The 27,629-nt window shown below is 43.2% G+C and overlaps 2 protein-coding genes and 1 non-coding gene across 4 annotated transcripts in view; 2 read left to right on the top strand and 1 right to left on the bottom strand.

The window, feature by feature from the left end:
* Nhe3 (Na[+]/H[+] hydrogen exchanger 3) overlaps positions 1–12,698 on the bottom strand; it is a 50,798-nt gene extending 38,100 nt beyond the window's left edge. Inside the window, exons 1-8 of the mRNA XM_065447481.1 lie at positions 12,212–12,698; positions 6,981–7,210; positions 4,803–4,880; positions 4,394–4,470; positions 2,477–2,574; positions 1,915–2,020; positions 1,444–1,585; positions 686–791 (exon numbers count right to left, since the gene is read on the bottom strand). Coding sequence (XP_065303553.1) covers positions 686–791; positions 1,444–1,585; positions 1,915–2,020; positions 2,477–2,574; positions 4,394–4,470; positions 4,803–4,880; positions 6,981–7,210; positions 12,212–12,458 — 1,084 coding nt within the window. The 5' untranslated portion in view covers positions 12,459–12,698. The remainder of the gene's footprint in view (positions 1–685; positions 792–1,443; positions 1,586–1,914; positions 2,021–2,476; positions 2,575–4,393; positions 4,471–4,802; positions 4,881–6,980; positions 7,211–12,211) is intronic.
* Positions 12,699–12,841: 143 nt separating this feature from the next.
* Positions 12,842–27,629, top strand: part of stck (LIM zinc finger domain containing stck) — a 31,231-nt gene continuing 16,443 nt past the window's right edge. The window contains exons 1-2 of one of the 2 annotated variants that reach the window (XM_065447468.1): positions 12,842–12,980; positions 25,952–26,077. In XM_065447468.1, the coding sequence (XP_065303540.1) occupies positions 25,974–26,077 (104 nt within the window). In that variant the 5' untranslated portion in view covers positions 12,842–12,980; positions 25,952–25,973. Of the gene's footprint in view, positions 12,981–22,461; positions 24,064–25,951; positions 26,078–27,629 lie in introns of those variants that run through there. The other variant, XM_065447465.1, reaches the window with a different exon arrangement.
* On the top strand, positions 15,308–15,380 carry TRNAP-CGG (transfer RNA proline (anticodon CGG)). The gene has a single exon. It is a non-coding gene; the product is annotated as a tRNA-Pro (tRNA).

The following is a 27,629-nucleotide window of genomic DNA, read 5'->3' as shown; positions in this document are numbered from 1 at the left end:
CACACTATTTGCTTTTAATATAAATGCATACCTTCGCTTTCCTCCCTATGGAAGTGAAAAAGAATGGAGTACTTGACCTAAGAAAAACACTATTTGCAAGAGTGATGACCCACCTGATTACCTGGTCGCTAGTGCACAATTGCCCAAAGTGGAAAGAACACAAAAGGAAAAGTTAAAGATCATTTTAATTTTACTTCAGTCAGAGGATATACCCTGAAAGTGGGCTTTGTACCACCGAGTGGATACCTTAATTACACCTTTTTAAGTTTCAACATAGTCCTTCAGAGTACATAATTTCAGTTCTTGCATGGCCACTATAAATTTCAGACCGTCACTTTCGACAGTATATGATGTGTAAAATGACCTACCACGAAATGGGACAGACATGATACGTAACAATGGTAATATGTAGAACAAAAGTACAAAGGAATGACAGGATTTTTAATTTTTGAATAGGAAATCGGCCTTTTGCTTTACAAATGGTACTACCCAACTCCTTACAGCTTTTCTTATTCATTTTTTGCGCATTTCATTTAAACATGTCACAAGCCTTATTTTTCAGATCATCTCTACACAGTAATGTGCACTGTGTGTCTGTTCTTCTGTACATTTTATTATGTGTGTACATCGCACTACAGAATGCAGCTACTACAGCCAAATCGAAGTTCTTCCAACGTGCACATACCTGTAAGGTCAAGCGCTTCAGCAATGAGGAAAGAAGTGTAGGACATGAGTACGAACAGGCAGCTCTCCAGCAGTGGGAAGTCGCACAGTTTTGTGAACTTGGTGATGTGAGGCACAGTCAAGGAATCACGGGCTTGGAGAGAGCAACCACCCACACACTGCTGCGAGTGCCTAACGCTAAATTTACCGTGTGGCGAGTTCCACTGACAACAAGATATACCAACAGGCTGCCAAGAATGTGCCCAACGCTAATACGCATTACCCAAAATGCAAGCTGACGGCATTCAGTCATGGTGCATAAGCCAGCCATTGCATGGCAACTTTACAAAATTTTACAGCTTTCTATTACATTCAGAAGGAACTACATAAGCTAGCATGGTGTGGATATCTGGATCTGACATTCTGAATAACAGACAGTTTGCAGTTTTGTGAACCAAACATAATAGACCCTGAATTTGAAAGCTGATCATCAATCTTTTAGGTTCGGAACCATTACATCTATTGCACAAGAGTAATAGCCAATGCTGCATAAGTAATTCACAAGAAATGCAGAAACACATTTAGAAACCCGCCACAGGATATGTGGCACAGCAAACAATGCACCATGTGTGCAAAAAAAAAAAAAGTCCATATGCTAAGCAAATGCCGTTGAACCAGCAAATTACATCACAAGTGTACCTGCAATTTAAGAAGATCCTTAAAACAGATAAAAAAATTTTGCATAATTGTAAATGAAAAACACGGCCAAGAAAAGGATATGAGTGCTGTGACACATCCAGTCACAGAGCCGATCATGAATGAGCAGAGGAAAATGTAGACAAAATTCCCAAATGCCTTGAATGCTGCAGCCACTTCAAACTCCTTTCCTTCGTTATTGTTCTCTTCATAGCTAGAAATTGCTCTAAAAGCAAGGCACAGAACACATTTAATTGTTACAATGCCACAGTAACATGTTGAATTTCTGAACACACAAGCTCAAGAACACACAATCAGTTCATAGCATGCAGGAAAACTTGGAATACACTAAGCTACTGAGATGTTATTTAATATGCTATTTAGCTATTCCATAATGCTGAGCTATCTGTGTAGCTAAATTGCTGGTTGCTCTTCAATGTTGCTTAAATACCATTCTTTTATTAATATATTAACAACATTTTTAAATGAGTTGCATAAGACACCTAATTGTGACTGTAGATATATATACATGGAGCAAAAAATAAAATGACTTACGAAACTAAGCCAATGGCCACAGCATCATTTAAAATGCTCTCCCCAAAAACTAGAGCATAGAGGTTCACATCAACGTGAAGGTCATGGAAAATGGCTAATACTGTCACTGCAAAGAGAGAGACCACAAAAGTTGAGCGCCTTCTGAACAGATGAAAAAAAAGATAGAAAGACCATGTCAGATATTCCTACACCAAACACACATCAAAACTACTGCAAAAATAGATGCAGCTAGCTCAAACAAAACTCCTTGCATATACTTATTACAAATTGAGGTTTTCTAATCTTATGAGAGCTAGTCAGTCAGGTACTGTCACTAAAGGACTCAGTGCACCAGAGAACCCTCTACTAATTGTTAAGTGCAAAATTTCTGAAACCTCAGCAGCTGCACAAATAGAAACAAAAGGAAGAGCAAGATTGCCACATCCACAGAGGCTGCACGCGGCATCAGTAGACAACATGGCGCTATATGCTCCGACAATGTAATTTTTCCAGATATCCTTAACATCACTGACATATGCCAATATAAAACATTTTATCTACTGGTTCAGAGAATTTTACATACCAGGGTCAGTAGCAGAGATGATGGCACCAAAATAGAGACAGTTGTTGAAAGTGAACTCCAAATGTGGCATGAACATTAGGAATGCGTACATGATCACCCTGAAAAGCATCAGAAGGAGATTGAGAAAGCCACAGCATGGCAACTAAAACTCGCCGAGCACAGCGATCACGTGTAAGAATAGGGTGAAGCTGTGGAAAAGGAGGAAAACAAAGGTTGCTCTCCTTGCAAATACAATGCGGCCCTGTAATGCACACTGCTTTCATCAGACAGAAACAAGGCATAGAGCTGCTACAATGTGAGGAGTAGGGTTTAGTCGAGCACACTACATTCCATGGTTGTCAATGGCATCTGGGAAGCAACCACTTCATTTTTTGCCAACCTTTGTGAATCATACCTTTAAGTATTATAGTGACTCCAAGGGTGTGAAACTTCAGAAAATCACCCTTTACATGGATGAAGGATCATAATCACTTTATTTTAAGGCAATAATATTTACTAGTGCCAAAGAACTGAGTTATATGTACACACATTTGTAAGCAGGAATGAGAAGTTGTTTTTGTTAGTATCTGTGTACCGCTGAATTCAGTGGCAAAACATACTTTTGATTCCTGAAACTTCTCTATTATTCGAAAAACAGAGATTAATTCATGAAGTTTACTGCATCAAAAATGCAGGCGATAGGTGCATGAGCACCCCATCGACTGCCTTGATCGAGAAAGAATGTAACTGCCTTAGTCAGCAGCATGCCACCATTTCTCATACGCATGTGTGAGGAATGGTGGCACGCATGTGCAATGATTTAAACCTTCTCTCTGTTCTTGCATAACCTGTGGGCATAATTTTGAAGTAGTAGAATTAGTTGAATTTCAGTGCTCTTCCGGTCCTTTTGTTCATTTTTCCTCCTTAAGTTATTTCCTTTTCCTACAAGCACTTTCTGGAAATCTCATGAATGTGCAACTTCCAAATAGCGAAGCCTTCAGTTTTACTTAAATATTGCAGGTATCCCTTAACTCATCAAAGGAACAGACCAAACACTCAACACAAGGAGATTATATTCACTTTTTCCTCATGTAGTTCGTGTGCACATGCATTCTCAATGGGGAGTGAAAGCTGCATGGCTACTAAATCAGATGCAAGTTGTCGATAGCTGGCATCTCAACAAGCAAGCCTTACATCATGGGAGCTTTTGACTATGTTGTAACTGCAAACAGTTGCACATGCAATCACTCCGCAAACATGCAGACAGTAGAATGCCCACAATAGAAGTGTGTCACTCATTCAGTCAGACTTGTCATTAAGTGCCTGATTGCAAATGGATCATATTCACATTTCGCGCCAGTAAAATATCAGCAGAGCTTGTGTAGTCTACGATCTAAGGTTCCTTAGCATAAAAAGAGTGAGTGTAAATGCTCGCCACATGTCAGGAATTCTTGCTTTCTTGTTCCTATGTATTTGCCTAAGATCAACGTCTTGCTAAAGCTAAGTGTGCAGTGATAAATGTTGCACTGCTTGTGGAATTTAATGGAGCTCAGTAAAAGCTATAAGCAATGGTTGTCTAGTGTAAGCGATAGGTTACATTAGATCATGTAAAATGTCTACACACTCCAGTTTTGGGCAGCATGAATGACTGTGCAAAAGTGACAAATGTAAGCCACTGTCCTACTAGGGGGTAAAGAAATGAGGAGAGTTGTCATTTCACTGCAGAAAATTATGTGACCAAGCTAGATTCACGATGCAACCTCCCAGCGCGGGAACTGGACAAGACAAGCCAAATGTAAAGGAGGGCATAAACGAGGACAGCACTTGTCTGTCCTCTTCGTTTACATTTTTCATGTCCTTATCCAACGTCTGCACTGTGAACTTGAAGAATTTCATTCCAACTAGGAAGAAAAAAAAATTAATGTAATGGTCACTCACCCAACAACAAAGCAGGATATTGTTGTTCCTACAAAGGCATAGGTCATGATCGTGCCTAAGTTCCTGAAGAAGAATTTCTAAAGGAAGAAAGAAAAGCGCATATATATCCTTACACTATGCTACCAGCAACACTCTCAGGTAAATCGTAGGTATAGTACCACACTACTGGTGTTAGTAGAAATTAAATTTACACCAACGTCAAGAATCAACTCAAAACAAGCTCTGCAGCTCCCTTGAATGTAGTCAATGAAGAACATGTGGTCACCATAGCTTTATACAACTGTTCATTTCGAGATCTCAGCACTACATACCCAATTTCACATTTTAACCAAAGACAATATATAATAATGTCTCTTTAAATTCACAACAGCTTGGAAGTCTAAAAAATGTTCAAAGTACTGGAACTCACCCTCTTCAAGCTGTACCCAGCATTAAATATAATAGGTGGTAGGATAATGTTGAAAAATATCTCTGGATCAAAGGTTGCCTGCAACAAGACAGCAAATTAACAAACAAGAACCAATCACAGCACAAACAATTAGGCCCTTCGATGCCCAATATGAAATATGCGGCATGAGTGCCACAAAGCCACATACATACTGCAGCCCTGACCCAAGCTGAAAGCACAGGTTTTTGAACACAGTGCAAGGAATGCTAAAGACACACACAAAAAAAAATAATGAGTAGCACAACACAACACTAATTAACACTGGTAGAACAGGGAATGTCGCTGAAGCCAACATTTTAACAAAAGCACTTGCCTTTGTCAGTCCCCTTGTAAACAAATTGGCTTCAGTGACGTTGTTTTTTTCTACCACTATTAATCACTTCAAGCCTCTGCCTTCCTGTGAACCTCCCTCTTGTTTTGGAAAATACAACACTGCTTTACAACATAAGCTGTACTAAAGGATTGTTGTTTGAACATCACTAGAATTGTAGGATTAATCAGTCGTTTGTACTGGTTTATCAATGGTTGGCTTGAATAAATGGACGCTACTCCCGACACAAATTGCAGCATTGTGTTAGCTAAATAAAAATCGTTAATTGTATTTGTAGTTAATCAATTTAGGGCACATGATGACCACAGTGATGAAGCAATATCTATTCATCAGAAATCCTGTGCTTAGCCCAACTTCTCAGAAGTAAGTCTTGAAAAATTTGTAGCAACATGCATAGATGTTTCAGCCCCTGTCAGCACTCCCATTTTCCAATGGTATCAACAACATAGGAACAATTTAAGAAAATAGGGAACAGTGAAAGTGCACAGACTTTCAACTCAAGCTGGAAATTAGCACTTATATTATTTTCAGTCACTTCTAAAAATCACTGCTGCATTGTAGCAGTGACACCATCGCTACTAAACAGTTGTCAGAATGATAGGTGTATACACAATGGATGACAAGGGCATAACGAATAAGGTTTAGATAGAATGCATACAGCACTTCTAAAGTAAACAATACACAAGGCACTAATACGAAAACACTGCCTACAGGATCTGACATGCAAAATTTTGCCATCTTGACAGCCAGTGTAATTGTAACTGCTTGTGCATAATCATAAGTAAATAAGTAGCATAAAAATGAGATATCTGTTCATCTATTCTTCAGACAACTCTCAGAAAAATGTATTTTCCTTTACCAATATGCAAAGGGTGAGGTCTTTTGTATGTGGAAAAAGACGTGTCTATATGTACTGCAACTGTCACAAAGAACCGTAAGTCCACCATGTCATCAAAGTGACATGGCTGTGCAATTTTTCTAGTATGTAGCTGAACCACCTACGACCCAAATTCCCTATACAAAAATATTTCAACTGACCCCAGAAACACCTGTATGTGATGTTAGCAAAGTTCAGAACCATGCCACCTCCTGTCCCAGGGAGAAAATTATGGGCTTGTCACAAAAAAAACTATTGCTAGCACAAAAACATGATTTTACATCCTTAATTTCTTTCACTGTGTGCCTTTTCACTATGGAATAAAACAATTTCACATTTTATGACATCTTAAAGATTGCTGGTGTTATGTAGGCAAATTTCATAATTGCTGCTGCTGAACAGAGGTGGTCCTGCAGGTTTCTTGAAATGTACAGCCTCACTGAAATTATATGTGTGGAGACACATTAAGTCATTGTAAGCCAACTAGATATGCTTTCAGAATCCAGCACTGCGTCACCAGAGCTTTTCGTCCCAATTTAGGGTCATGCCCAGGTGATTGGTGTCTGAGCTACAAGGCACAGTTATAAAATATGCGACTTTATTTCAGCAGTCATAAGGCCTAACAGTAAACTGAGCTCACAGCACTATTTCCTCTTTTTTCAAGCTGCTCGTAGCTGTTGGCCCAAGCTGAGAGAGCCAACAGGTAAGTTTGGAAAAAGAAGGAAAGATGCGGAATGGTAATGTAGCAAAATCACTAGAACTGGCTAGCAGAAATTAACTGCACTTCACTATGACAGTCCCCACCAAACTCAATCAGCGTAAGGACGAGCTAAATGAAGTTTCCTACTCAGCATTTTTGGCCCAAGTTATATGCATACGTGCACCCATACACCCATGCAAACTTGGCTGAGTCACACACAAGCCGACTTACTTTCTGGTTCAGTTTTTTACTCTCAACATCGGTGACCTCGCCTTGGAAGGTGTACGCATAGGTCTTGTTCTCCTTGTGCCCTATGTCACTCTTGGCAACCTCCAACAAAACAAACACATTGTCTGGCGGGACGGCATCGCTGTAGTTGCTGCCCTGAACGGGCACCACACGCACATGTGACATTTCAGTCTCCTCACTTGCATATCGCACTATTGCTCCGACCATGAGACCTGCAATCAGGCAAGACAAATATTATTACTTGGGAGGGAGAGATTAGATCTTATGACAGTCAAGAGTAGACAGTAATATCTGGGAGGCAAGGCAATGATTCAACAGCACACTTTAAAGAAAGATACACACAGTCTGCCACCAGTTGTACGTACAAACAAGATATCAGTGCAGATGGACTGACAGTTGATGTCAATGTGCGGGAAATGAAAACATGGCGTCAAAAAAAAAAATTTTTAACCTTTTGTATGAGAAATACGGAAAGCACATAGAGTCATGCTTCTATGTGCCATAAAGTGAAGATGACAATAGTGACATAAACATACATTACAGCAATGGCCCTTTGGGAAACTAGCAGTTGCTGCTTTTAAACGTTGCAACAGAGAAATTAAAATGCCAAAGCCTATAGATGAAGAGACAAGCCTCAGAAGTTATTATGAATGGTAGCTTGGAAGCAAGAGTGATCACTGCCACACAATTGAAAGGGAAAGCGCCACAATGCTGAGGAAACCAATACACTCACTTCCTCAGTCTAGCACATTCTCTCTCTCTAATGTTTGGCAAGAAAGATGGCATGGCAAGAGTACACATTAAACGATATTCAGGCATAGAAAGAGCCAACAGCAAACAATTTGTAGCCGATCCCACTAAACCAGTACACTGACAGAAAAAGTAATAAAACGCACTAGAGGTGCAACACACTGGTGACTTGTGCCAGTTTACAGGACTTATTAGGTTCCCGCATGCCAAGGGTGTGTGTTCACAAACCTCCATAAAGCTTAAACTAGGGGTTCAACACAAAAGAAGTGGTTCCAAGATCAGTACAATTGATCTTTTTTTTCGTTTTTTTTTTAGGTTCTTTTCTGTGGTGTGCCATGTCTGTGGAATTTAAATGTTGGGAGTCAACTAGCATGTATGTCTTGCAGCATCAGCTTTGCTACAGTCTAAGATGAGTTGCATACATCTTCAAGAGACCCTTTTTCAAATTTGCAAGGGCACTTCATTGCATGGCTCATTTGCCTAATGGTGTCAACGGTCACATTTCAAAGGAGGACAAAGTGCTAGCTACACATGCTGAGGCTTTTGTACATAGTTTCACCAGAAGGGCCCCACCTACATCTTCCATGTAATAAATAAAAAAATTGTGCTCATATGTGCACATTGTAAAAATGACTACACTGCCATCAGCTTGACAAACTACCTAGCAGGAAAACTAGCTTTACAATTATGAAAAGGATATATTGCACGTTTCTAGGAAGCAGTTTCTGTTTGCATAGAGGTACATCATTCAAATTTTAATGTGACAGCATTGAGGACCCCGTGTCACAGAAAATCCAATGTCTGCATCCAGCATCCCTGTGAGCGAGAATTTCTGTATATATTTAGTTACATGTATATGCCCCGCCATGCTATATGACATATGGCATATGTGGGTTATATTTCCATGCCATTCTATCACTAAATTGATCATACCTTGTCTTACATTCTTCACAAAGTTATTCCTTGGAATTTTGAGAATGACAGCCCACAAACGTCATGAAACAAAACACCAACAGTGCATGCCTTTTATGTTTAATCTTCTCAAACTAATATTAAAAGTGTAGAACCATAACGGAAACCTGAAAATTACGTAAATTTTTTGGCACCGTTGTGCACTACCACCGAGATCAGTCCATGCAAGAGGCCGCATTTCTACCAGGAAAGTTGCCTTCGTGCGTAGCGTTCACCACCAGCGTTTCCCGGCAAACATTACTGTTACATAAGCTGCAGTTGCTGGGAAGCGTGAGAAGCAGTTAGAGATTTTTTAATGCTGCAATGTTCCGCACTTAAAGGCAAAACTTAAGAGTCCTCCAAATTTTTGTCTTGTATGACATTACAAAGAAAATTATGTGTACGGCAACAAAAATAATAGTGTCATACATGGCTCTTGTCATTTAATGTGAGCCAGAAAGCAAGAAAAAAAAAACATTTTCCAGCACAATAACACGGAAATTTTTGTGGTACTGACAGTGCTTGCAAGGTTTAATCTCTGGGCTCATGCAAGACAGTGTATTCCACTTGCAACATATTCAGAGGACCTACGCCCATTGCTGTAAAATGCTGCTGTTCTGAACATATGCACAACTTTAGGTAAACAGAACAACAAATTTATCCAGTCACCTTACAGGCAGCTTTACAAGCAGGCAAGCAGGGCTGGCGAGAACAGTCCAAATAAAAAGTGCAAATCAAGTCGCACAATCCGAAGCTGTAAAAATAATGTTGAAACATTCCCACAGAAGATTAAAAGCCAAGGCAAACAGCTACACTCAGCCTATTGATCCAGCTTTCTTAAGAGACAATGCTTTTGAGAGTTGCTCAGAGTACCAGCACTGCAGTTGCTACTTCCTTGATATTACATAAACGACCAAGCTGTTGAAAAGCATTTATGATGAACATCTTCATCATCACTATATTACAATGAATGTGAGGACAGTTACATTCACCTTTAGAGAGAGAAAAGCGAAAATCGTAAGAAGTCTGTATGTTTACATTTCATATCAGCCAAAGTTATGTCCCATGCATTTGTCTAATTCCAACAGACTTGCAAAACAAAAAGGCAGGCAATTAACCAGACCCTGGCATTTGAGAGTCGCCATAATTGAGAAGTCTCAACTATAGAAGCCATAATTGAGGAGCACCAAAATACCCAGCCACCAGATAACTTCTCCTGGAATAAACACTCCTGGAGAGGTATTCTGTAAGAGCCCACCTACTGGACATGTCCATTTCGTCTGCTGTTAAAGTTCTGATTGGCTGGGTTGTGCAGCACGTCTGCAGCAGCCAGTCAGAACTTCAACAGCGGACGGATTGGACATGTCCACCAAGTGGACTCTTACAACATACCTCCCCTAGTCAAAAACCATAGAATCAGAAGGAGAGCTGGCTACATAACCAAATGCTGCAGCCAGCAGGTAAAAGATTCAACATTGAAGGACATTTATATCACTTCACACATATTAACTAATTATTAATTGAATAGCTCATCAGAAGCCTTTAAAGCATATGCAGCATATATTAAGTGTTATTTTGATTAGTGTTTACAATCCTGAGGCATTAAGCTGGTGTGTACGACTTGCAGATGCACTGACTGAATGCATTCATTATGACTACATGGGTTTCTTCAGAGTGGACATAAAAAGGACTTTATGCAATCTAAGCAATCTGAGCACTTTGCCCATGTTGTAATGCAAGTGCCGCAGCCAGAAATTGCACCTGCAATCCTGTGCTTAGCCGCAAAACATCATAGCCACCACAGTAGGTTTCCCTATATTCAACTCATAAGTCAACATAACATTTGTTATACAAGACGTGTAGTGCCATTTCATGCATGCAAATTTCAAGGGCCAGATTGTGTTTGTTTAAGGTAACAAACAGCAACGTGGGCTTGAGTGTATAAAGATCAGCAACAAAATTTAATATTCTTAATTATTTTGAACACCACAGAACTTTACTTTCTTAAATGGGAAACTTTGTATCACAGGTAGACCGCTAGACCTGAACTCCAGAGCATGTTAGCATAAGTGGTATAGAATTCACTGCTGCTATGACTGCCCTGTTCTTTATGTGTCCACTTATCGTACTATGATCTGCTAAAATCTAAAGTGCATACCTCTATGAAAAATGTGGCACACAGAATTCAGACAAAGATACAGCTTTGTAAGGAAAATAACTCTGGTGAAGGGACGTGGACAATAGGCAGGCAATATTTTATCCTGCCCTCGCTACGCTTGCCTATGTATTTTTTTTTTCGCTAACACAATTAGCAACAAAAACAAAGATAAAAACACAAAATGTGTGCCGGCATGTAACCAAGGGATTTATGGAAGCTTTCACAATACTTTGGTTGGCTCAGCTTTCAAAAGTCACATTCACATATTAACTAGACTTCTATGCTTCTGCAACAAACAAAAAATTGCATACTTCCAGAGAAAGTGTGAGACAAGAAGATTTAATTCCGTAAGCACATTTCTAATGTAGACATAACATACACCCCTGCAGTCGATGCAGGAGCCCAAACGTAAACGACGTTGCAAGAGTAGCTGTATCTGCAGGGGCTGTCGAGGCCTGCGTAAGAGTTTACATACACCTCGTATGCGCATACATCCTGTACGCCTCACCCCTTCCGCACCCAGCATTGGATTGGCTGTGGCGAGGCGCGATCGCGGCCAGTGGTTTGACTCCTAGTAGTAACAGGCACCGAATGCCGCTGCCGAGTGACAGGCTGCCACTTGCCGGCTTATATCGCTCAGCTTACAAGTCAAGGAGACGGCGTTGAAAGCCGCCAGCTGCCGACGCGCCGCCGCCGCAAGGTGATCAACGAAACGAATGGTTGCCGGAAAGGCGCGCCGTTATTTACGTTGCTTCCAAATTTTACAGCCATCTGCAATCGCTGAACCGCCATGCTACAGACGTTGCCAATCCCAGTTCGCAAACAATTGCTGTAGCAAATGACATCGTGAAAAAGCTGCCCAGACGAACGCAAATGAGGGAAATGAGAGAGGGAAGGGGGGCGTAAAATCGCGCGGTATCCAAGCTTAGCGGCACCTGAGGACACGACGCAGAGATTCCAGTCAAATTGCTATTTTTTATATCGAAAAGAGCAAATGTCGTGCGCTTTGTAATGCAGCGCGTCTGCAACGGCACAGATGCGGCGCAAGCTCGTTTATCTTGAGGAGCAGCCTGATCCAGATGCGACACGAGTAATAACTAAGAAATAGCTGCACAATATGTAGTTAGGAAAATGCATGGGTACAGACAACGGGAAATCAAAGTGGCTGTACAATCTTTATGTCATTAGGTATACGCATGCAAACTAGACGAATGCGAACGGCTGAATTCGCTGGTTGGTCGCGGTCATTAATGTAGTCGGTTTACACAAAGTATTACAAATTTATTACTCTGCGGTCAGTCGGTTATGAAGCAAGGCAACAACTTAATGAATGGACAAACAGACAAACACTCACCAAATATGATCGCTAGTCCAGTTTCATGGAGAAACCGGGCACGGCGTCGCTTGAACAGCCAAATGATGCACACCGTGAGGATGAGTAGAAAAGTGTAGACCAGGATGTTCACCGTATCAACCCTGTGAATGCTGTGGGCCTTCTCGTCCATTTTGATGTCCATCGGAGCGCTGGCTCGACAAACGGCAACCAGAAACGCCAGAAATGCGGCGGCGAGCGTGCATATTTTCTCTTCTCTGACGGCCATGTTTGTATTTTACTTTGCTGCGGCGTATTTGCCCGTTGACAAATTTTGACGTGATCACAGAAACTTCAGCGACTCCGTTGGTTTCAGCCGCGCACTTGCTCACTCCGATGTTCCGCGGCGTTTTTCGTTTCCCAGTGGCAAAGCACCGACCGCATTCTCGTCGTGGCACCGACGCGCTACAAACAGATCAATGACGAATGGAATCCTTCCCCACGCAACCGCCCATTGCCGAATGGCCGAAGCGCAATCATATGTGTGCAGCTCCGCACAAAAATAATAAGCTTTTATTACTTCAAAAAGTAACTAAATAAATTAAAATAGGCATAAATATGTGTATTTATTTTTAAGATGAAAGTATTATTATTTGTAAATTAGTTTTTATGAATTTGCTGCGGGCTGGTATTATGGCCCATGCCCAAATTTGTAGCCGATTGCATGGGAAGCGACAACTGCTGTATGTATAGGCGTTGAAGTCCCTCAGTAGCGTTGTCGAGACATCCAAATTCTTCTATTCTACATCAGGTAAGTGGAACACTTGATTGAACAATAATTATCTCGAGCGATTTGTTGAACGCCGTCATTTCGCATGAGTGTCTTCTGCTACCTCAGGAGAAGTTGCGCGGCTTCTCAGCAGAGCGATTGTGATTCTGGTTTCGGTGTCACTGAAAACAGTGTATCGGTGCATCGTTATCATTTAGATTGTGTTCCTGAACGTTAAACGGCAAACCTGTGTGTTCCGTGTCGTTTCCGGTGGTTAAAATGAACTGAAATTTCGCAAAGCCATCCTCTCCTCTCTTCTGGGTGTGTCAAGTGGGCGACTCATCGCGTACGCGGTAACACGAGCGGTCTGCTGCGCGTAGACGATTATCGTGCCCTTCAAGGGATTCGTCGCGTTGTATTTGGACACGTGAGACAGCGTGCGTGTCTTGTCCTGACGTTAAATTCCAGTGTTTTTATTTGAGTGGTGCTAAGAAAGACTGCTTGCAAACAGCTAGCGCACTTCGAGTAAGTTTTCGTTGTTTTGTTCTAGGTGTTTGGTTTGTTATGATCGCGATTATTATTATTCACGTTTCGTTTCTCATTTGAATCTATCAGGCACTCTTGTTGCGGGTAAACAACGTCAGTAATTGTAATATGCGAGTCATATTGCCACTGTTACATGCAGGCCTCGCAAGCCGAAGCAGCGGCGCGCGCTTGAGTTGACCTTCTACGGCCGGACGTCCTACACACACTTCGCTCTCCTCTCAGCGTCCTCTCGCGCTTATATACATAGCTCTGCAAAGGCTGCTGTTCTCATTTCACTTTGAAACTCCGCATGCGACTCACTCCCACGCAAGCTCGCGGAGCTAGACCACGATCGATAAGTTAAAGAAAAAAAGATGCAGTTGAGGAGGCACGCGCGCGGTTTGGTCGACGTATTTGAACGCAATATTGCGTGTGCACGTCTGCTTTCAGTTAGATACTTGCTCAATAAATTTAATCGCGTTTTTCCCGCATATAAACTGGCTTGGAGAATCGCGCGCCGTTATATGTTTATATATGGGCCACGCGCTTAATTATATGCACGATATGCGGACGCGTTGCCCTGGGTCGGCCAATAGACCGCGTAAACGCGAACGCCAACTATAACGCTCGTAGGAAACAGAAATGTCGCTCGGAAGAGCGAGCGCATGCGAGCAGGAGTCGCTGCTCCACTTTTCAGATGGTGCTCTCAACGACCTTCTCTGATCATGCAGAGGCTTCTCGTACAGTGGCTCATATTGGTCCTTCAAATCTATCGTAAGCTGCATTCGTGTAGAGTCAGTCGACTTCTTCCTTCGCTCCTGCCCTCCCGCGTCGCCGGGGTTTGGACTTTGTTCAAGAACGTATAAATAGAGCGCGCGAGTCGCTGTTCTCGACACAGTTTTGCACTTCTTCCGGTTGTGTTCTCTCTCTATAGGGTCACACGTCACTTTTCTTCAACAATAATAGCGTGCTTCTTGCGATGACATCCATACGCATTAAAAGGGCACTATAACGAGCGAGAGATATGTAAAGTAAATCTGGATTTGTAAATATATATGTGTGCTCTTCTGAGGCAAGCCGCAAATGTCATTCTAACCTAGCGCCGCGGGGACTCGGTGAAACAGCAAAAACAGACATAAAGAGGGGTGGCGACGCCACCGTGAAATTTCCGCACTATGGCTAATGGCCATGACGTCATGAACTTTGACAGCATCTCCTGCGGGTTACATTGCGTTTTAAATGAATGAAAGGCTCAACCTAGCGAGCTTTAAGAAATTCCTGCGCACAAGATTTGCACAAACACGCGTAAAAAAAACTTCGGAATTAATGACATTGCACGGATCTACATGCTACTTAAAGTGAATTAGACGCGCAGCGTCAGAGGAAGAAAGAAAAGAAAAACGACGATAGGACGTATTCATAGGACGTTTTCTTCTTCTGATGCTGTGCGTCTTAAGTAACTTTAATGAACGAGAAGAAAGGGGGTTAAACGAGGGGCCCGATTTTATTAGTCATATCACAAGAAGCCAACAAACACTGACACCAAGGACAACATAGGGGAAATTACATGTGTTTAATAAACGAAATAAAGAAACGATAAATTAATGGAAGTGGATGAAAAGTCAACTTGCCGCAGACGGGGAACGATCTCACAACGTTCGCATTTCGCTTCGACCGGTTGCCTTCACCCAAAAAAGATCACGTTGGCGTGACGCCTGCAGCAGAAAGGATGTTCTACATCCGCCGCCAAGGTCTGTGGGTCGTGGCGCTGGCTACACTCCCATGGTTCTACTAGGAAACATCCGGGAAACATGAATACCCAAGAAAGTGGATGGGGAAACTGTGCCGCGGGAGCTCAATTGGTAGAGCATCGCACGCGGAATGCGAAGGTTGTGGGATCGTTCCCCACCTGCGGCAAGTGTCCCTCGGTTAACCCCCTTTTTTCTCGTTTATTACATAACGAGGGTCTCGAATCCGGCAACATTGATGCCTTCAGGTAGCATGTGTGAGCTCATCTAAGCGATTCAGACTCTCTTATGCTTGAATATATATCTTTTTTTTTTTCTAAGCGAGCTGTTGCTTGTCATGGGGACCTCTGTCATGGGATGTGGCTATATTTAGTGCATCATGTGTCTTCCACAACAACCTTTTTATTCCGGGAGCACATTGTCAAATTCGCGCGCGAGAGCGGCCCGCCAAGTCAGCGTTTTCTTGAGTCTTTCCACAAGGTGGAATTTCTCTGAAAGCAATACTAGAGTTACTGTATATGCTACCAAAGGTAGCATATACAGTAACTCTAAGCAGTACGATAGGCGCATAATTTTCTTTCTCTCTCTCTCTCCTATGGCATTGAGGAAGGGTGCAGTTGCCGCTGTCCGGGATCACATCAGCGATGGGCTGACGACTAACTGGAGTATAGAGTAGCGTGTACAGTCTATACATAAATGATATATGCTGCCAACTCTCTCGTCTGTCGCGGCGTGACAGCCGTGAAATTGACCACCTGCACTTTCGGCATACTGCGGCGGCGCCGCCTTGACCCGTGCGGTATCGACGGGCCCTGTGCTCCGGTCACGCTCCGCTTCTCGCGTGCGACACAGGCAATCAATTCTCCGGCGCACTGGCAGCCGGTCCCGGTAACTCAATCGACCACATGGGTGCTGCTTGCGGGCGATGCACGGATCGTGTACGTACCGGAACGGGAGCAGAAGTACACGGTCGTCGTTTGCACACCACAAGCTTGCAAAAACGCAGATAACGCTATAGGGCGTATCTTGCAGACGTGAATGCGTTATCGCACTCAACATCACTTGCAACACGGGAGCCAGTATAGACCACGAAACTCCGAGGTCGCATGGTCAAGACGACATACGAAAAATGTGTGTCCGTTTACAAGAATAATGGCAGGATACTCGCACCACCATCTCTTTCTTCGTGAAGGACAAATGGCAGATGCAGGTCCGTAACCGCGGGGAGCGTTACGGCCCTGCATCTCCCGAAATTAATGCAGCGGCGATAGCACTACTCACATCATTGCGTGTATACGTCAACATATATATTCTGGTTACACGGTTAATTTTGTTTAATTTAACCCTTGTGCGACCGCAACATGTGGTCGAATAATCCGAAAAGTCGAATAAACAAACCGCGCCAAAATGAACGAATCCAAATGTTGTTTTTTTTTATTTATTGCTTGAACTATAGTTTGTCGACTACTTCAATGCAGTATTACGATAGCTATACATGTCAGCGTCGGTCGGTGGTGGCTGACATGACTACACCCTGTCGTCGGCTCTGACTCAATCCTAAAACAGACATCACTCAGGGCACAGCCCAAGTCGTTATCATCACTGCAGGACAGGTTCCTGCCGCCACCGTCGTCGCCAGTGGCCGCATGCAGGAGCGCCGTCTGCTGAATTTATTGTGTTTAAAAGTTTTTGGCACGTACCTGCTGCACACATGAGGAGGCGCCAGTGGAGGTCGAATTAATCAAAGCGACGTGCTTTCGCATTCGAACTAAACGGGTTTTCCTTCCGTAGCAATGTATGGTTTCTTGTCGGGATATTTCCGCCCGTTCGATTCAAGCGAAAATCCGAATTAACCGAGATGAAATAATAGGGAGTCGACTGTACTATTACACGTCAGCGATGTGCTTGATTCACGTGAAATATGCGCCGCTGTATCCCTGTGATATGGCGTTGCAATGCGCTGCTTCCAGGATAACGTAAAAACTACTACAATCTGTTTTTATTACAAATCGGCGGCGTCCACATGGCCACGGCGTGCGCAGAGGGAAGCGCGAGAAAGCAGTCCGGCGGTCTCGCGTTGCGGCGGTTGCGATGCGGTGTTTCGATACATTGTCTCAATGCTAATCGCACTAACGTCGACATTCATCGTGAGATAGGTTCTGCCGGACTTTTTTAAGAGTAAAGTGAACGCACTCATGCTACGCCCTTATATTGTCAGAGGATTTATAAAGGGTACATGCACGTCATACCTCGTGAAGATGATGAGGTGTAAGGGGGCTTTCCTTTCGTAATGAAGTAACGATATATCGAGTGGGGACAGTCTTACCGCCATTGTTTTAGAATTGAGAGGTATTTAATATTCACCTGGCTCTTATTTTTTTTTTTTCGAATCGTGGCACGTTATAAAGGGAACCCGCAATATATCGTATACGAACGCCACGGTTAACGAAATCCAGTGAACTGTGAACGGTCGACGACATCTCATGAGGTACTACAGATCCAAAGCCAAGTATATTTCTATCCTAAAGAAAATTCTTGCAGGGATTACTGGATATCAAATGTTCGCAACGCTGCCGGAACGGCGTCCTAAATGAGGCTCCGAGCTGCCTTTTGTGCTTTTATGCGGTTAGGCTGCGAATCATTGCCATTCGAGCCCCGATTTTTCGTTTTCCACCCTCACACGTCAAGTTTGCATGACAGGATGTCAAAAAATTGTCTGTGTCGGTCACGTGGCTTGCAATTTAGTAAGCTGCCGCAAAGCTATATGCATGCTGATGACTAATAATGTTTAAGTATTAAGCAGGCGTGTGCGAATAGTGATTTTTGAGACCGAATCGAATACGAATCGAATAGTGCTAGAAGCGAATCGAATAATTGAATAATGAAGAGCCTGTATCAGAATCATTATATATCGATGTTCACATCCTAGTATTCTTAATGTTAGCAAGCTTGTGCCATTACATAGTACATTATGAAGTGTTGCTTATTAAAGCTCAAGTGAAGCGTTAGGAGCAAACAGGCAGTTTCTTCGCATGCACACAACTCTTCAGGGAGCGCGAGTGTTCACTGTACATTCCGCAAAGTATGGCTACCTAAGTAACGCAGCCTGCTCCACTACGCAATATCTTATATGTTATGTCTATACTAGGCCCGCAGGGGTGAAAATTTACCGCGCTTTTGCTTCAGCTTTATGTTTAATTCGGCGCAGTTGACGTTTTGAAATATACGGAAAGTATTCGAAAAACATTCGCATTTACGAGTAGTGGCTATTCGATTCGATGAACGAATGGAATAGGGCGCTGTTCGATTCGTTATTCGAGAGTTTCGGATATTCGCACGCCCTCAGACTATTAAGCATTCGAGGTTTCGACAGCATACTGGCGCTCAGTTTGCGCGTAGAGAGCTCTTTTTTAAACTCTACTGCAGGCTCCGAGTCCTGAAAAGTCAGAAATAAGAGGCGCACACGCATGCTTGGTTCGAGCTAAGCCGCATGCCTTGGATGCAGCGCGCTGTTTGATTTAATGAGGGCGGACTTCTCCGTCATTTGTATGCTTGTAAACAAATCACATTTGCGCAACAGTTGGACAGTATTCGCATGTCGCAGTGCATGCCGGAGGTTTGCAAGGCCTTGTCCTTGCTTCCTGTTCGTCTCTCTCTCTCTCTCTCTCTCTCTTATACTTTACACCTCGGCACAAGCGTTTATTATAAAGTCTGTCATAGCCCCTTTAGATGGTGTGTGCACAATTGCGCACGTCAAAGTACTACATCAAAAGCAAACGCAATAATGTGAATAATATTTAGAACATGTCGCATGCATATTGAAACACTTCTAATTGAACTTGTGCTGAAAGTTAGAATAATAAATGTAAAGTGTTTTAGTGAAACGAGTATGGAGCTAGACGGCTGGGTGTCTGCTATCCAGTATCAGCATCGCTTTTCAGAGTGTTTTACGACAGGCATACTTTTCAAGTAGCTGGATAGATTATTTACAAGCTAGACAAGAAATAGTTGTTCTCTTATCCGACTTTCTTGTGGATAATTATCGCGTAAAGTCCACGTTGTGTTAAGTTGACGAAACTCCCTGAGGTACTCAAAATTCTTAATCCGTTCTGCAGCTGTACGCTTTTCGTGATTCTGAAGATGCCGGAAATGGGGTCAAACTAAATTGTCAATAGACGGAATTAATTGGCGCCTGAAGCAAATGAAGCATACCGCACCTACATCAACCCGCGAACAATTCCCTTACGCGTGCAGTTCAGCTGCTCAGTATATATATATATATATATAGTATATAGTATATATATATATATATATACTATATACTATATATATATATATATATATATATATAGTATATAGTATAGTATATATATAGTATATAGTATATAGTATATATATATATATATATATATATATATATATATATATATATATATATATATATATATATATATATATATATATATATATATATATATATATACGGTTGTTCTTGAACACTCTTGCGATATTTCGATAACTTCTGGATGCAGGAATGCGCGTGTCGACATTACAATGGCTGGAAGCAACTCCGGCGGCCCATCGCGCCACTACACTATGTAACTCGCACTCCGAAACGGCTCCAGTCCTCTTCAAACAGGCCGGCTGACAAAGCTATCTCCGCCGTTCGATGGCCTCACTGTGCTTTCTGCGTGACAGTCCGACTACGGCAGTGGGTGGTTGACGAATGCACGGCAGGCACAAACACCCCCGACGTTATCGTCACTGGCGGCTGTTTCGCGAGGAACGTTCTTTGTAGCGTTCCTGAATGGGGGGAACGTTTGCTTTCTTTCTTTCTTCCTTGCCTGTCTTTTTTTATTCTAACTTTGTCAAAGTTTTTTTTCTCTCTACTGCTTTTCACTTCCTCTCTGTTTTTGAAATCAAGATATCTTGTTTCGCTGGTTGTTTACGCGGGAAGACCATTTTTCTTTCTTGCTTTCTTTGGATCTTCTCCCCTTCGCGTGGACATCTGCCTCGTTAGTGAACTTGGCTGATCCCGGAGCCAGTACAATCAAAGGTGGGGTGGACTGATTGATACCAGGACACGATGTGCGTCCTCTGAAGCAGTGGCCTCACTAGGGGGGGGGGGGTGGGGGGGTGGGGGGGGGCGTTGGCCCGCTCCGATTGCAGCGCTCAGTGGGGTACAGCTGGGCAGTAAAGGGCTGGGGGGGGGGGGGTTAAAAGGCAAAAAAAAAATTATTCTTCAGTGAAGCGAAAAGGCACCGGGCGCCTTTATCTGAGTGGAACAGTGGCACCATGCGCTGACCACAGAGACTACGTTCACAATGTACGTGAAACAGGAATTCGGCATGGACATACCGAATCCTTCGTTATACAGGTCGTTTCGTTGTAGGGGAAATCGTTGTAGATACGTTCGACTTCCCTACCGGGGCCGCCTGCGCTTGCGGATGGTGTGAGATTAGCATAAATTTCTCCTTCAATTTTCCTACAAAGGCTTCTTTAAAATGTCACACGTTCTACGGAGCCTGCATTCTAGTTTGCGTAGTTACCTGCTATTTCTGGCTTATCTTCATTTTTCCTCTCCTTTCAAGTCTCCTCCTCCTCCTTCCGATGTCCTCCTTTCTACTACACTTTAAAAATTGGGATAATCTATCCTTGTATATATCGACGCTTCTGCGTATGCAATGTGTTCCGCACGTGGCTGTGCATATACGTGTCGCTACAGGTCTTGCTTGCATTTTCGACGCGTTTTCGATATGACATCGTGCTGAATTAGGAGTTGTGTGGTGCGCTTGTTACTTTGACCGTTTAAGAAAAACAATTAGTCGTTAGCTACAGAACCAACTCCGCGCTTAAGCTAGCCATGAGGTTAAACTGTTGCTTCGTTGCTTGAAACGTGGGAGAGGGGTTGTCGCGGTGGGCCAGAGCCACCGCGTGCCACTCTAAAAGCAGTTGCCCCCTTTGGGGTGTATATTTGCCACACAATGATAATCGTCATCTGTCTTGCCCGCGTTTCCTTTCTTTAACGCTGCGAGCCCGGTACTTCCAAGTCACGAACGGCATGCGCGCTATCAGCATGACAGAGCATTCCCGACAGGAAAGTAACGAGCGCAGTGTTCTCAAGAGAGGAAACGCAAGCAAGGCAGATGACGATATTATCGTTGCGTGGCAAGTATATACATCCCAAAGGGCGCAACTGTTTTTAGAGTGTAGTGACACCACTGCCTCAGAAAGGTTTTAGTGTGTTTAACGCGGGCCGATGCTTGAGGCAGTGCAATGGCAGACGGCAAACATGCTTTATAGTATACTTCTTAAACAATAGAGCCAACCAGCAGGTGTATGCAGCGGCATATCTATACAAGTCGTGCTGCCTTTCTCTTTTTATTTTTTGAAATTGTCACGAATGGTCGTGTGTAATAGCTGTTCTATTCACTTTCCAGTTCTATTCTTTCTTTTTCTTTTGTCAGATCACAGCCAGACGGCACCATCGCATACATTTTTACTGTCTTGCAAAAAAGAAAAGTTGCATAGGCCGATATAGTGTATATTATATAGACTGCTCGTGGCTCTTCAGGTGCTTTGGAAGTACGTTTAACATTATATATATATATATATATATATATATATATATATATATATATATATATATATATATATATATATATATATATATATATATATATATATATATATATATATATATATATATATATATATATATATATATATAAACTCTGGCCCACAGACGCATCTGTGGTTTGAATCTGTAGGAGACCTACCTTTGCACATTCGTAAAACGCAGCAGCTGCGTACTGGGCGCGCTCGGAAACGCTAAAGAGGCGTCATTCGATCACTTCCAGCAAGTTTGGAGCTTCGTTACTCGGCATCTGTGTTCACGGAAGAAAACGATAGGCATTCTTTTGTGGAGTACAGACTGCGACTACTTGCGATTTATTTCATGGGCTTTTTTTTTTTTTGTACACTCAAAGAAAGTTGTCTTTCCTCTTCTTCTTGTATGCTTGTTTATGTGCAGAGTACTGGGTGCATGGCTCTAGTTTTATGAACTGCTTTCATTTTTGGCCTCGCACAACTACCGCAAAGCCGAAACGTCGCCATCGCCGCTACATATGTATATATCTGTGCGCGCTCGTGCGCGCGTCGCTTTGTTCGGTTTCGCTTTCGCTTTCACAAACAGGAAAATGAACCGACGTTTCCGGCGATTGCAATGCACCACGGGAATGAATACTTTTGTGGAGAGCGTGAGATGAGCGGCGGAGTGAGGAGGTGACGCGAGCGTCTGGTAGGTCTGGCTAGCCGTCCGTTGCTGGGCCGATTTTTGCGAGCGGTGCAAGCGGGCAGCGCGGCGGGCTGGACATCATGACGACACTCTGCGAGGATCGATCTGCCTGAACGCGCAGCGCGGACCCCCGCATCCTCAACACGTGCTGTTCACCGCGCACGTGCTATTTTGAGTGTCTTTCGGTTGCAAGCCCCGCTATCATCTGGCGTCGGGGCGGAGGAGGAGCAATCATCAACCCCGTGTGACTCAGCCTCGGAGCAACGCCTTCCTTCCTTTGTGCCGCCAAGTCTTCGCACAGATCGGGTGCGCCGGCGAGATACTGCAGTGTCGTCGTTTATCGCTGTTATTCTGCGGAATCTGTGCACGCAACTGAAGCCCTTTGGTGGCTCCGCCCGCATCGTTCCGTTGTCGCCGCGACGCCGAGTGTCCGTGGAGAGGCCTCCTCCTGTTTTCCTTTCCGTTGATCACCGCGGTGTGCGTTTTTGTTGTCCCTCTACTTTCTTTCCGTCGAGGCGTCGGCGTGACGCCCCGCGTTTTGCTGTTATAGCTGTGCCGTTGTGTGCGCCCCTACTCCGAAACATATGTCGACTTCGCCCGTGCCGCGACGTGCGTGATCCGTGCCACATTTGCGCGAGAGCCTCCCAAGCCACGTCGGGGAACGTCTGCCGCACTATTTCGCCAGAATTCACCCGCTTGGTTTCGTGAATAGAGTTCTTCGTAATAGGTGGAGTGCGCGCGAAACGATCGGGATCATTGAAAGAAACGATCAGGTGCGCGGGAAGGACTTCCGAGAGAAATCGAGGAACGAGTCTGTTCCGGCGAGTGGGCCCAAGCGTCGAGTTTGAAAACGCTCTAAAGACGGAACACGGCAGACGGCAGCTGCTGCGCATCACAAATCGGCACGAGCGAGCGGAGAAACGAGGAAACCTGTATTGGCCAGCGCAGACGGCACTTAGGCATGGCCTTGAAGCCGCTGGCCTTCTAAGGAGAAGCGACGGTGATAGCGGAAACAAAAACAAAGCACGAAGTTACGAGCTTGTGGACGAATAATAAAAGAAACTACTACCGCCGCCATGTCGGTTAACCGCTACAAGGCAGGTTCCGATAGCTTGCGGCAGAATCCCCGGCGCCACGAAATTCCGTGGCAGATGGACTCCAGTCCGCTTTACATAAGGAGGCAGGATCATCTCAACGACCGAATGCGCGCTTTGTACGTGAGCGAACCGACGACGCCTCCGCCGCCGCCCCCCGTGACGTTCACGAGCCCGACAACGCGGCAGACTCCGCTGGCGGGAAGAAACCACCACTACCCCCAAAGACAGGACCCGCGGAACTCGTCCGATTACGACAACACACCGCCCGAACCACCCAAGAGGACGAGCTCAGCGTCCATGACCGCTTCGTACGACTCTGCGTCCACCTCCTCATCGTCGCTGCAGTACAGGAATGGAGGAGGCGGCGTTGGCTATGGCGCTGGCAGTTCATCCAGATTGAATGATGGCCTCTATGCATCGCCTGGAGCACCGGCACTTGCTCCCTTGGCAGTGGAGGAGTATGTTTACCTCTTGATAGTCTACCACTCCCAACTGCATAATTCCTATGATGAACCTTGGCTACACTGTATCAACTCAGTCATCACGTATGCTAGCTTGTCTCCAAAAGAATAAGGTTGTTTGTGTGCTTCTTGAGAAGCAGTAAAGTTCATCATGGGTATTAGAAAACCATAAGTGGACTAAGGGCGCTGGTAACGCTGGAGGTGTCGCAGCTTAGAACAACATAGTTGCAAAGAAATCACAACTGTGGGAACAGTAAGAATGCCTAACAACATACCACAGAGCTTTGGAATTGCACATGTGTTGAAGCAACCATTGGCTGTGATATTATTGGAAAACATTTAAGTTATGGCTTTAGGCAGTTCACTGTAAACTTGGATTGAGCATTTTCACCACTGGAAGCCATACATATATACAGAGCTGCCCAGGAGTCGGTGACCCCATAATGGCCTGTGCCTTGGCACGGGGCCAATTCATAGATAAGATTACGCTAGGAGCAAGGGCAGGGAGAGAGGAGTGGCCTTTTGAGTCGCTGCTTGCTTCCCTTTGATGCTTCATTTAGGAGTCTGCCTGGCAGTTTCTTAGATGTCTGTAGACCATGTTAAGGAATGAGAACTGTTGCTTGTGGATCTGGTACAAATATTTAATAGTTTATATTTAGCAGATTCACAACATTTGGCGAATTCTAGTGGAAAATTATCGTTATACTTATGTTTACATTATTTACAGTGCAGACATCATAATGAAGCGACTGCTGTGGAGAAAAAATGCATTGGTCGTCTTTCTGAGTATCCTGCCTTAATGTCGATTTTTGTTCCTCAGTCTTCCTTACATGTCCCATCCTGTCTCCCTAAGACTATTTATACAACTGGCACCATGTAAACATAGCAGCATTTGTCAGGAGGTAGTCAACAAGCAGTTTGCTATGATCATAAACAACTGTCTTACATCTGCCTTTCTTGTATATGCAGCATTGCTACCATAATAATTATGCTTGCAGACCTTAAAATTTTTTGTTTACTTTGCTTGGTATTCTTTCAAATTAAAAGTTTTCATTGCAGACCTTTAGCAGACTGACAATATATTGTTTTCGCTGAATCTTTGGTGTCATCATTGTCAACAACTTTATTTTTAGAGAAAAATACTCCAGCGGTTTTTTGTGTTAGCAAGGAAAACAGTGCTAACTTTAGGGTGGGAGGGGCTTAGTAATCTCCATGTGCTTCAGATATGTTGAAAACTTTTTGGGGCATCAGGTTTTACTTAAATGATGAGCATGTGCTGGAATGTCAAGTGGTTTCTTTTGTTAGGTGTGTTCGATTTGCCTAGTTGTGTACTGAAATGCTGCTCTTAATATTAGACATTCACTCATATGTTAAACTTTGATTATACCGATCAAGGGCGCGCTTTCTTCTAGTATTGCTGCTGGAGGTACAGGGGACATTTAGGTGGATACGCCAGGAGAGAATTCTATTATTTTACAACACAGCAATAAATTTTTTTACTACCGATGATCTCGTAGTTGCTTTTTATATACGTACAATTTTTTTTTTGTGTGTGTGAAGTGTTTTATTTGCAGGAAGCATTTTTCACTTGAGATTGTGAATGAATAGCTGTCAGAACCTCTGTGGTGTCATTACGTGTGTCACAAGTGTCGTAATTTCTGTGCAGAAGTTCTGGCAGGATCCCTGCGTGGTATTAACACATGCCTAGTCCAATGACATAGTTGGAGCAATTTTCAAAGAAATCATAGTAGCAGAAAGGTGAAATCATTACACTCATGCTGCTGTTGCAGTAAAAACTCTTGGACCAAGTTTTGTAATGTCATGATGTGTACAGTAGATCTGTATGACATTTTACTTATTATTATTATTATTTTTCATGATGCAGGGACTGCGAGGCAAACTTCCTGATGTCCCTTGAAAATATGGCGTGTACCCGTTGTGGGGACGGGTTCGAGCCCCACGAGAAGATCGTGAACTCCCATGGCGAAGTCTGGCACCAGGCTTGCTTTGTGTAAGGCTGAAATATCAGTAGCGTGCATTTGTGGCAAAGCACATTAGTGCAAAAGTTGCTAGTGTATTTGGTGCTCGTCAACATCTATGCCTTTGTCCACACCACACTGTCGATGCATAGGGTTAAGGGCCCAATGCACAGTCATAATGTTATGCATCACTGTTTACCACACTAAAAATAACAATGAAAACAATGTGCATTCAATGAGAAAAAGTGCAGCTGCTTTCTCTTAATGACAGAGTGCCTCAATGATATTAAAGGCCAGTTTCAATTTGATCGATACCTGCAGTTAGCAAAATGTCCTTAAGGACTAGCTGAGGAAAAGTTGAATTTTTAGGGTGTGTGAATCCTTAGAACATTCAAATAATGTATCAGATATTGCCCTGTTTGGCTATGTTCTCAAATCGAATACTCACTATTTGAAAATATTAACATTCTTCTAATGGTTTTTGAATACTTTAAGTCACGGAATGTAAACGAGCAAACAGAAGCAATGATGCAATAACTTTCAGTGGACTGCATGCTGTGTCGCTTTGACAACCAGACTTTTTTGAGCTAAGCACGATCACTCGCAGTAAAATGTTGTTAGAAATGCCATTTGGCATGGTATTGTTAAATACTATTTATAAAGGCAGCATCCATGTCCTATCATAGGATTAAAGATGAATACCTTTAATCGCGACACGCTTCATACTACAATGACACCATCTGCCATGAAAAGTGCCTTTTTTTTCACTCTCTTGCTACCTCAGCTGGAATACATTTCTGATTCAGTCGTGGGCATACATAAAGGTATTAAATGTCCAATGAGACCGCCTTTCCACACTTTATAGGATAATGCATGACCTCACATGCTCCGTAGAGCCCCGAATTTGAAACCGAACTGCTTAGTTAATTGTTCCTAATGCTCCCTTTGTGCTTTTAATAAAGCATGCTTTATAATGTGTAGTGTAATGGCAGAAGCTTAATTCTATGAGTATGAGGATGTCAAAGTTATTTGCATTATGGTGAGAAGGCTCTACATTATCTGCAAAGTATTAAAAAAATATGTGATCTTCGATTCACTTCTGGCACTATTGCACATGTATCTCATTCGGTCTCAAGAAATTCTATTGGCACACCCTTACTGAATTTCCTAGCAGTTTGTAGCAGTAGCGAGTTAAGCCTTACACTATTATACTCTTCACATATGTTATTACTACACACTGAAAATGCAAATACTGGGCTGTGTGCCCAGGCTGCAGAAGATGTATGGACTACAGCATAGATTCCAGCTAGACTTCATTGAAGACAATAAACTATTTGTGCACATATTAGATCCTTCACCTGTTTTATGTGGCAGGGCAAACTTTCAAACAAATAAAAAAAAAGATATTCAGCTTTTTCTCAGATCCCATAGTCCGTAAATTTTTTAGGTGACTGCACAATGCGTAGTCATGGTTTTCCTGGTTGTCAAATTTGTCTCCGTGAGCTGCTTTGCTAATCAGGTAATTCCTTATTTAATGAGACTGACAGATCATTAGTGCTTGCTTTACCAATTGCGCTGTATGCA

This window comes from Dermacentor albipictus, chromosome 1, assembly GCF_038994185.2.
Source record: "Dermacentor albipictus isolate Rhodes 1998 colony chromosome 1, USDA_Dalb.pri_finalv2, whole genome shotgun sequence".
In the NCBI taxonomy this organism is placed as follows: Eukaryota; Metazoa; Arthropoda; class Arachnida; order Ixodida; family Ixodidae; genus Dermacentor; species Dermacentor albipictus.
This window is presented reverse-complemented; position numbering and strand designations above follow the sequence as displayed.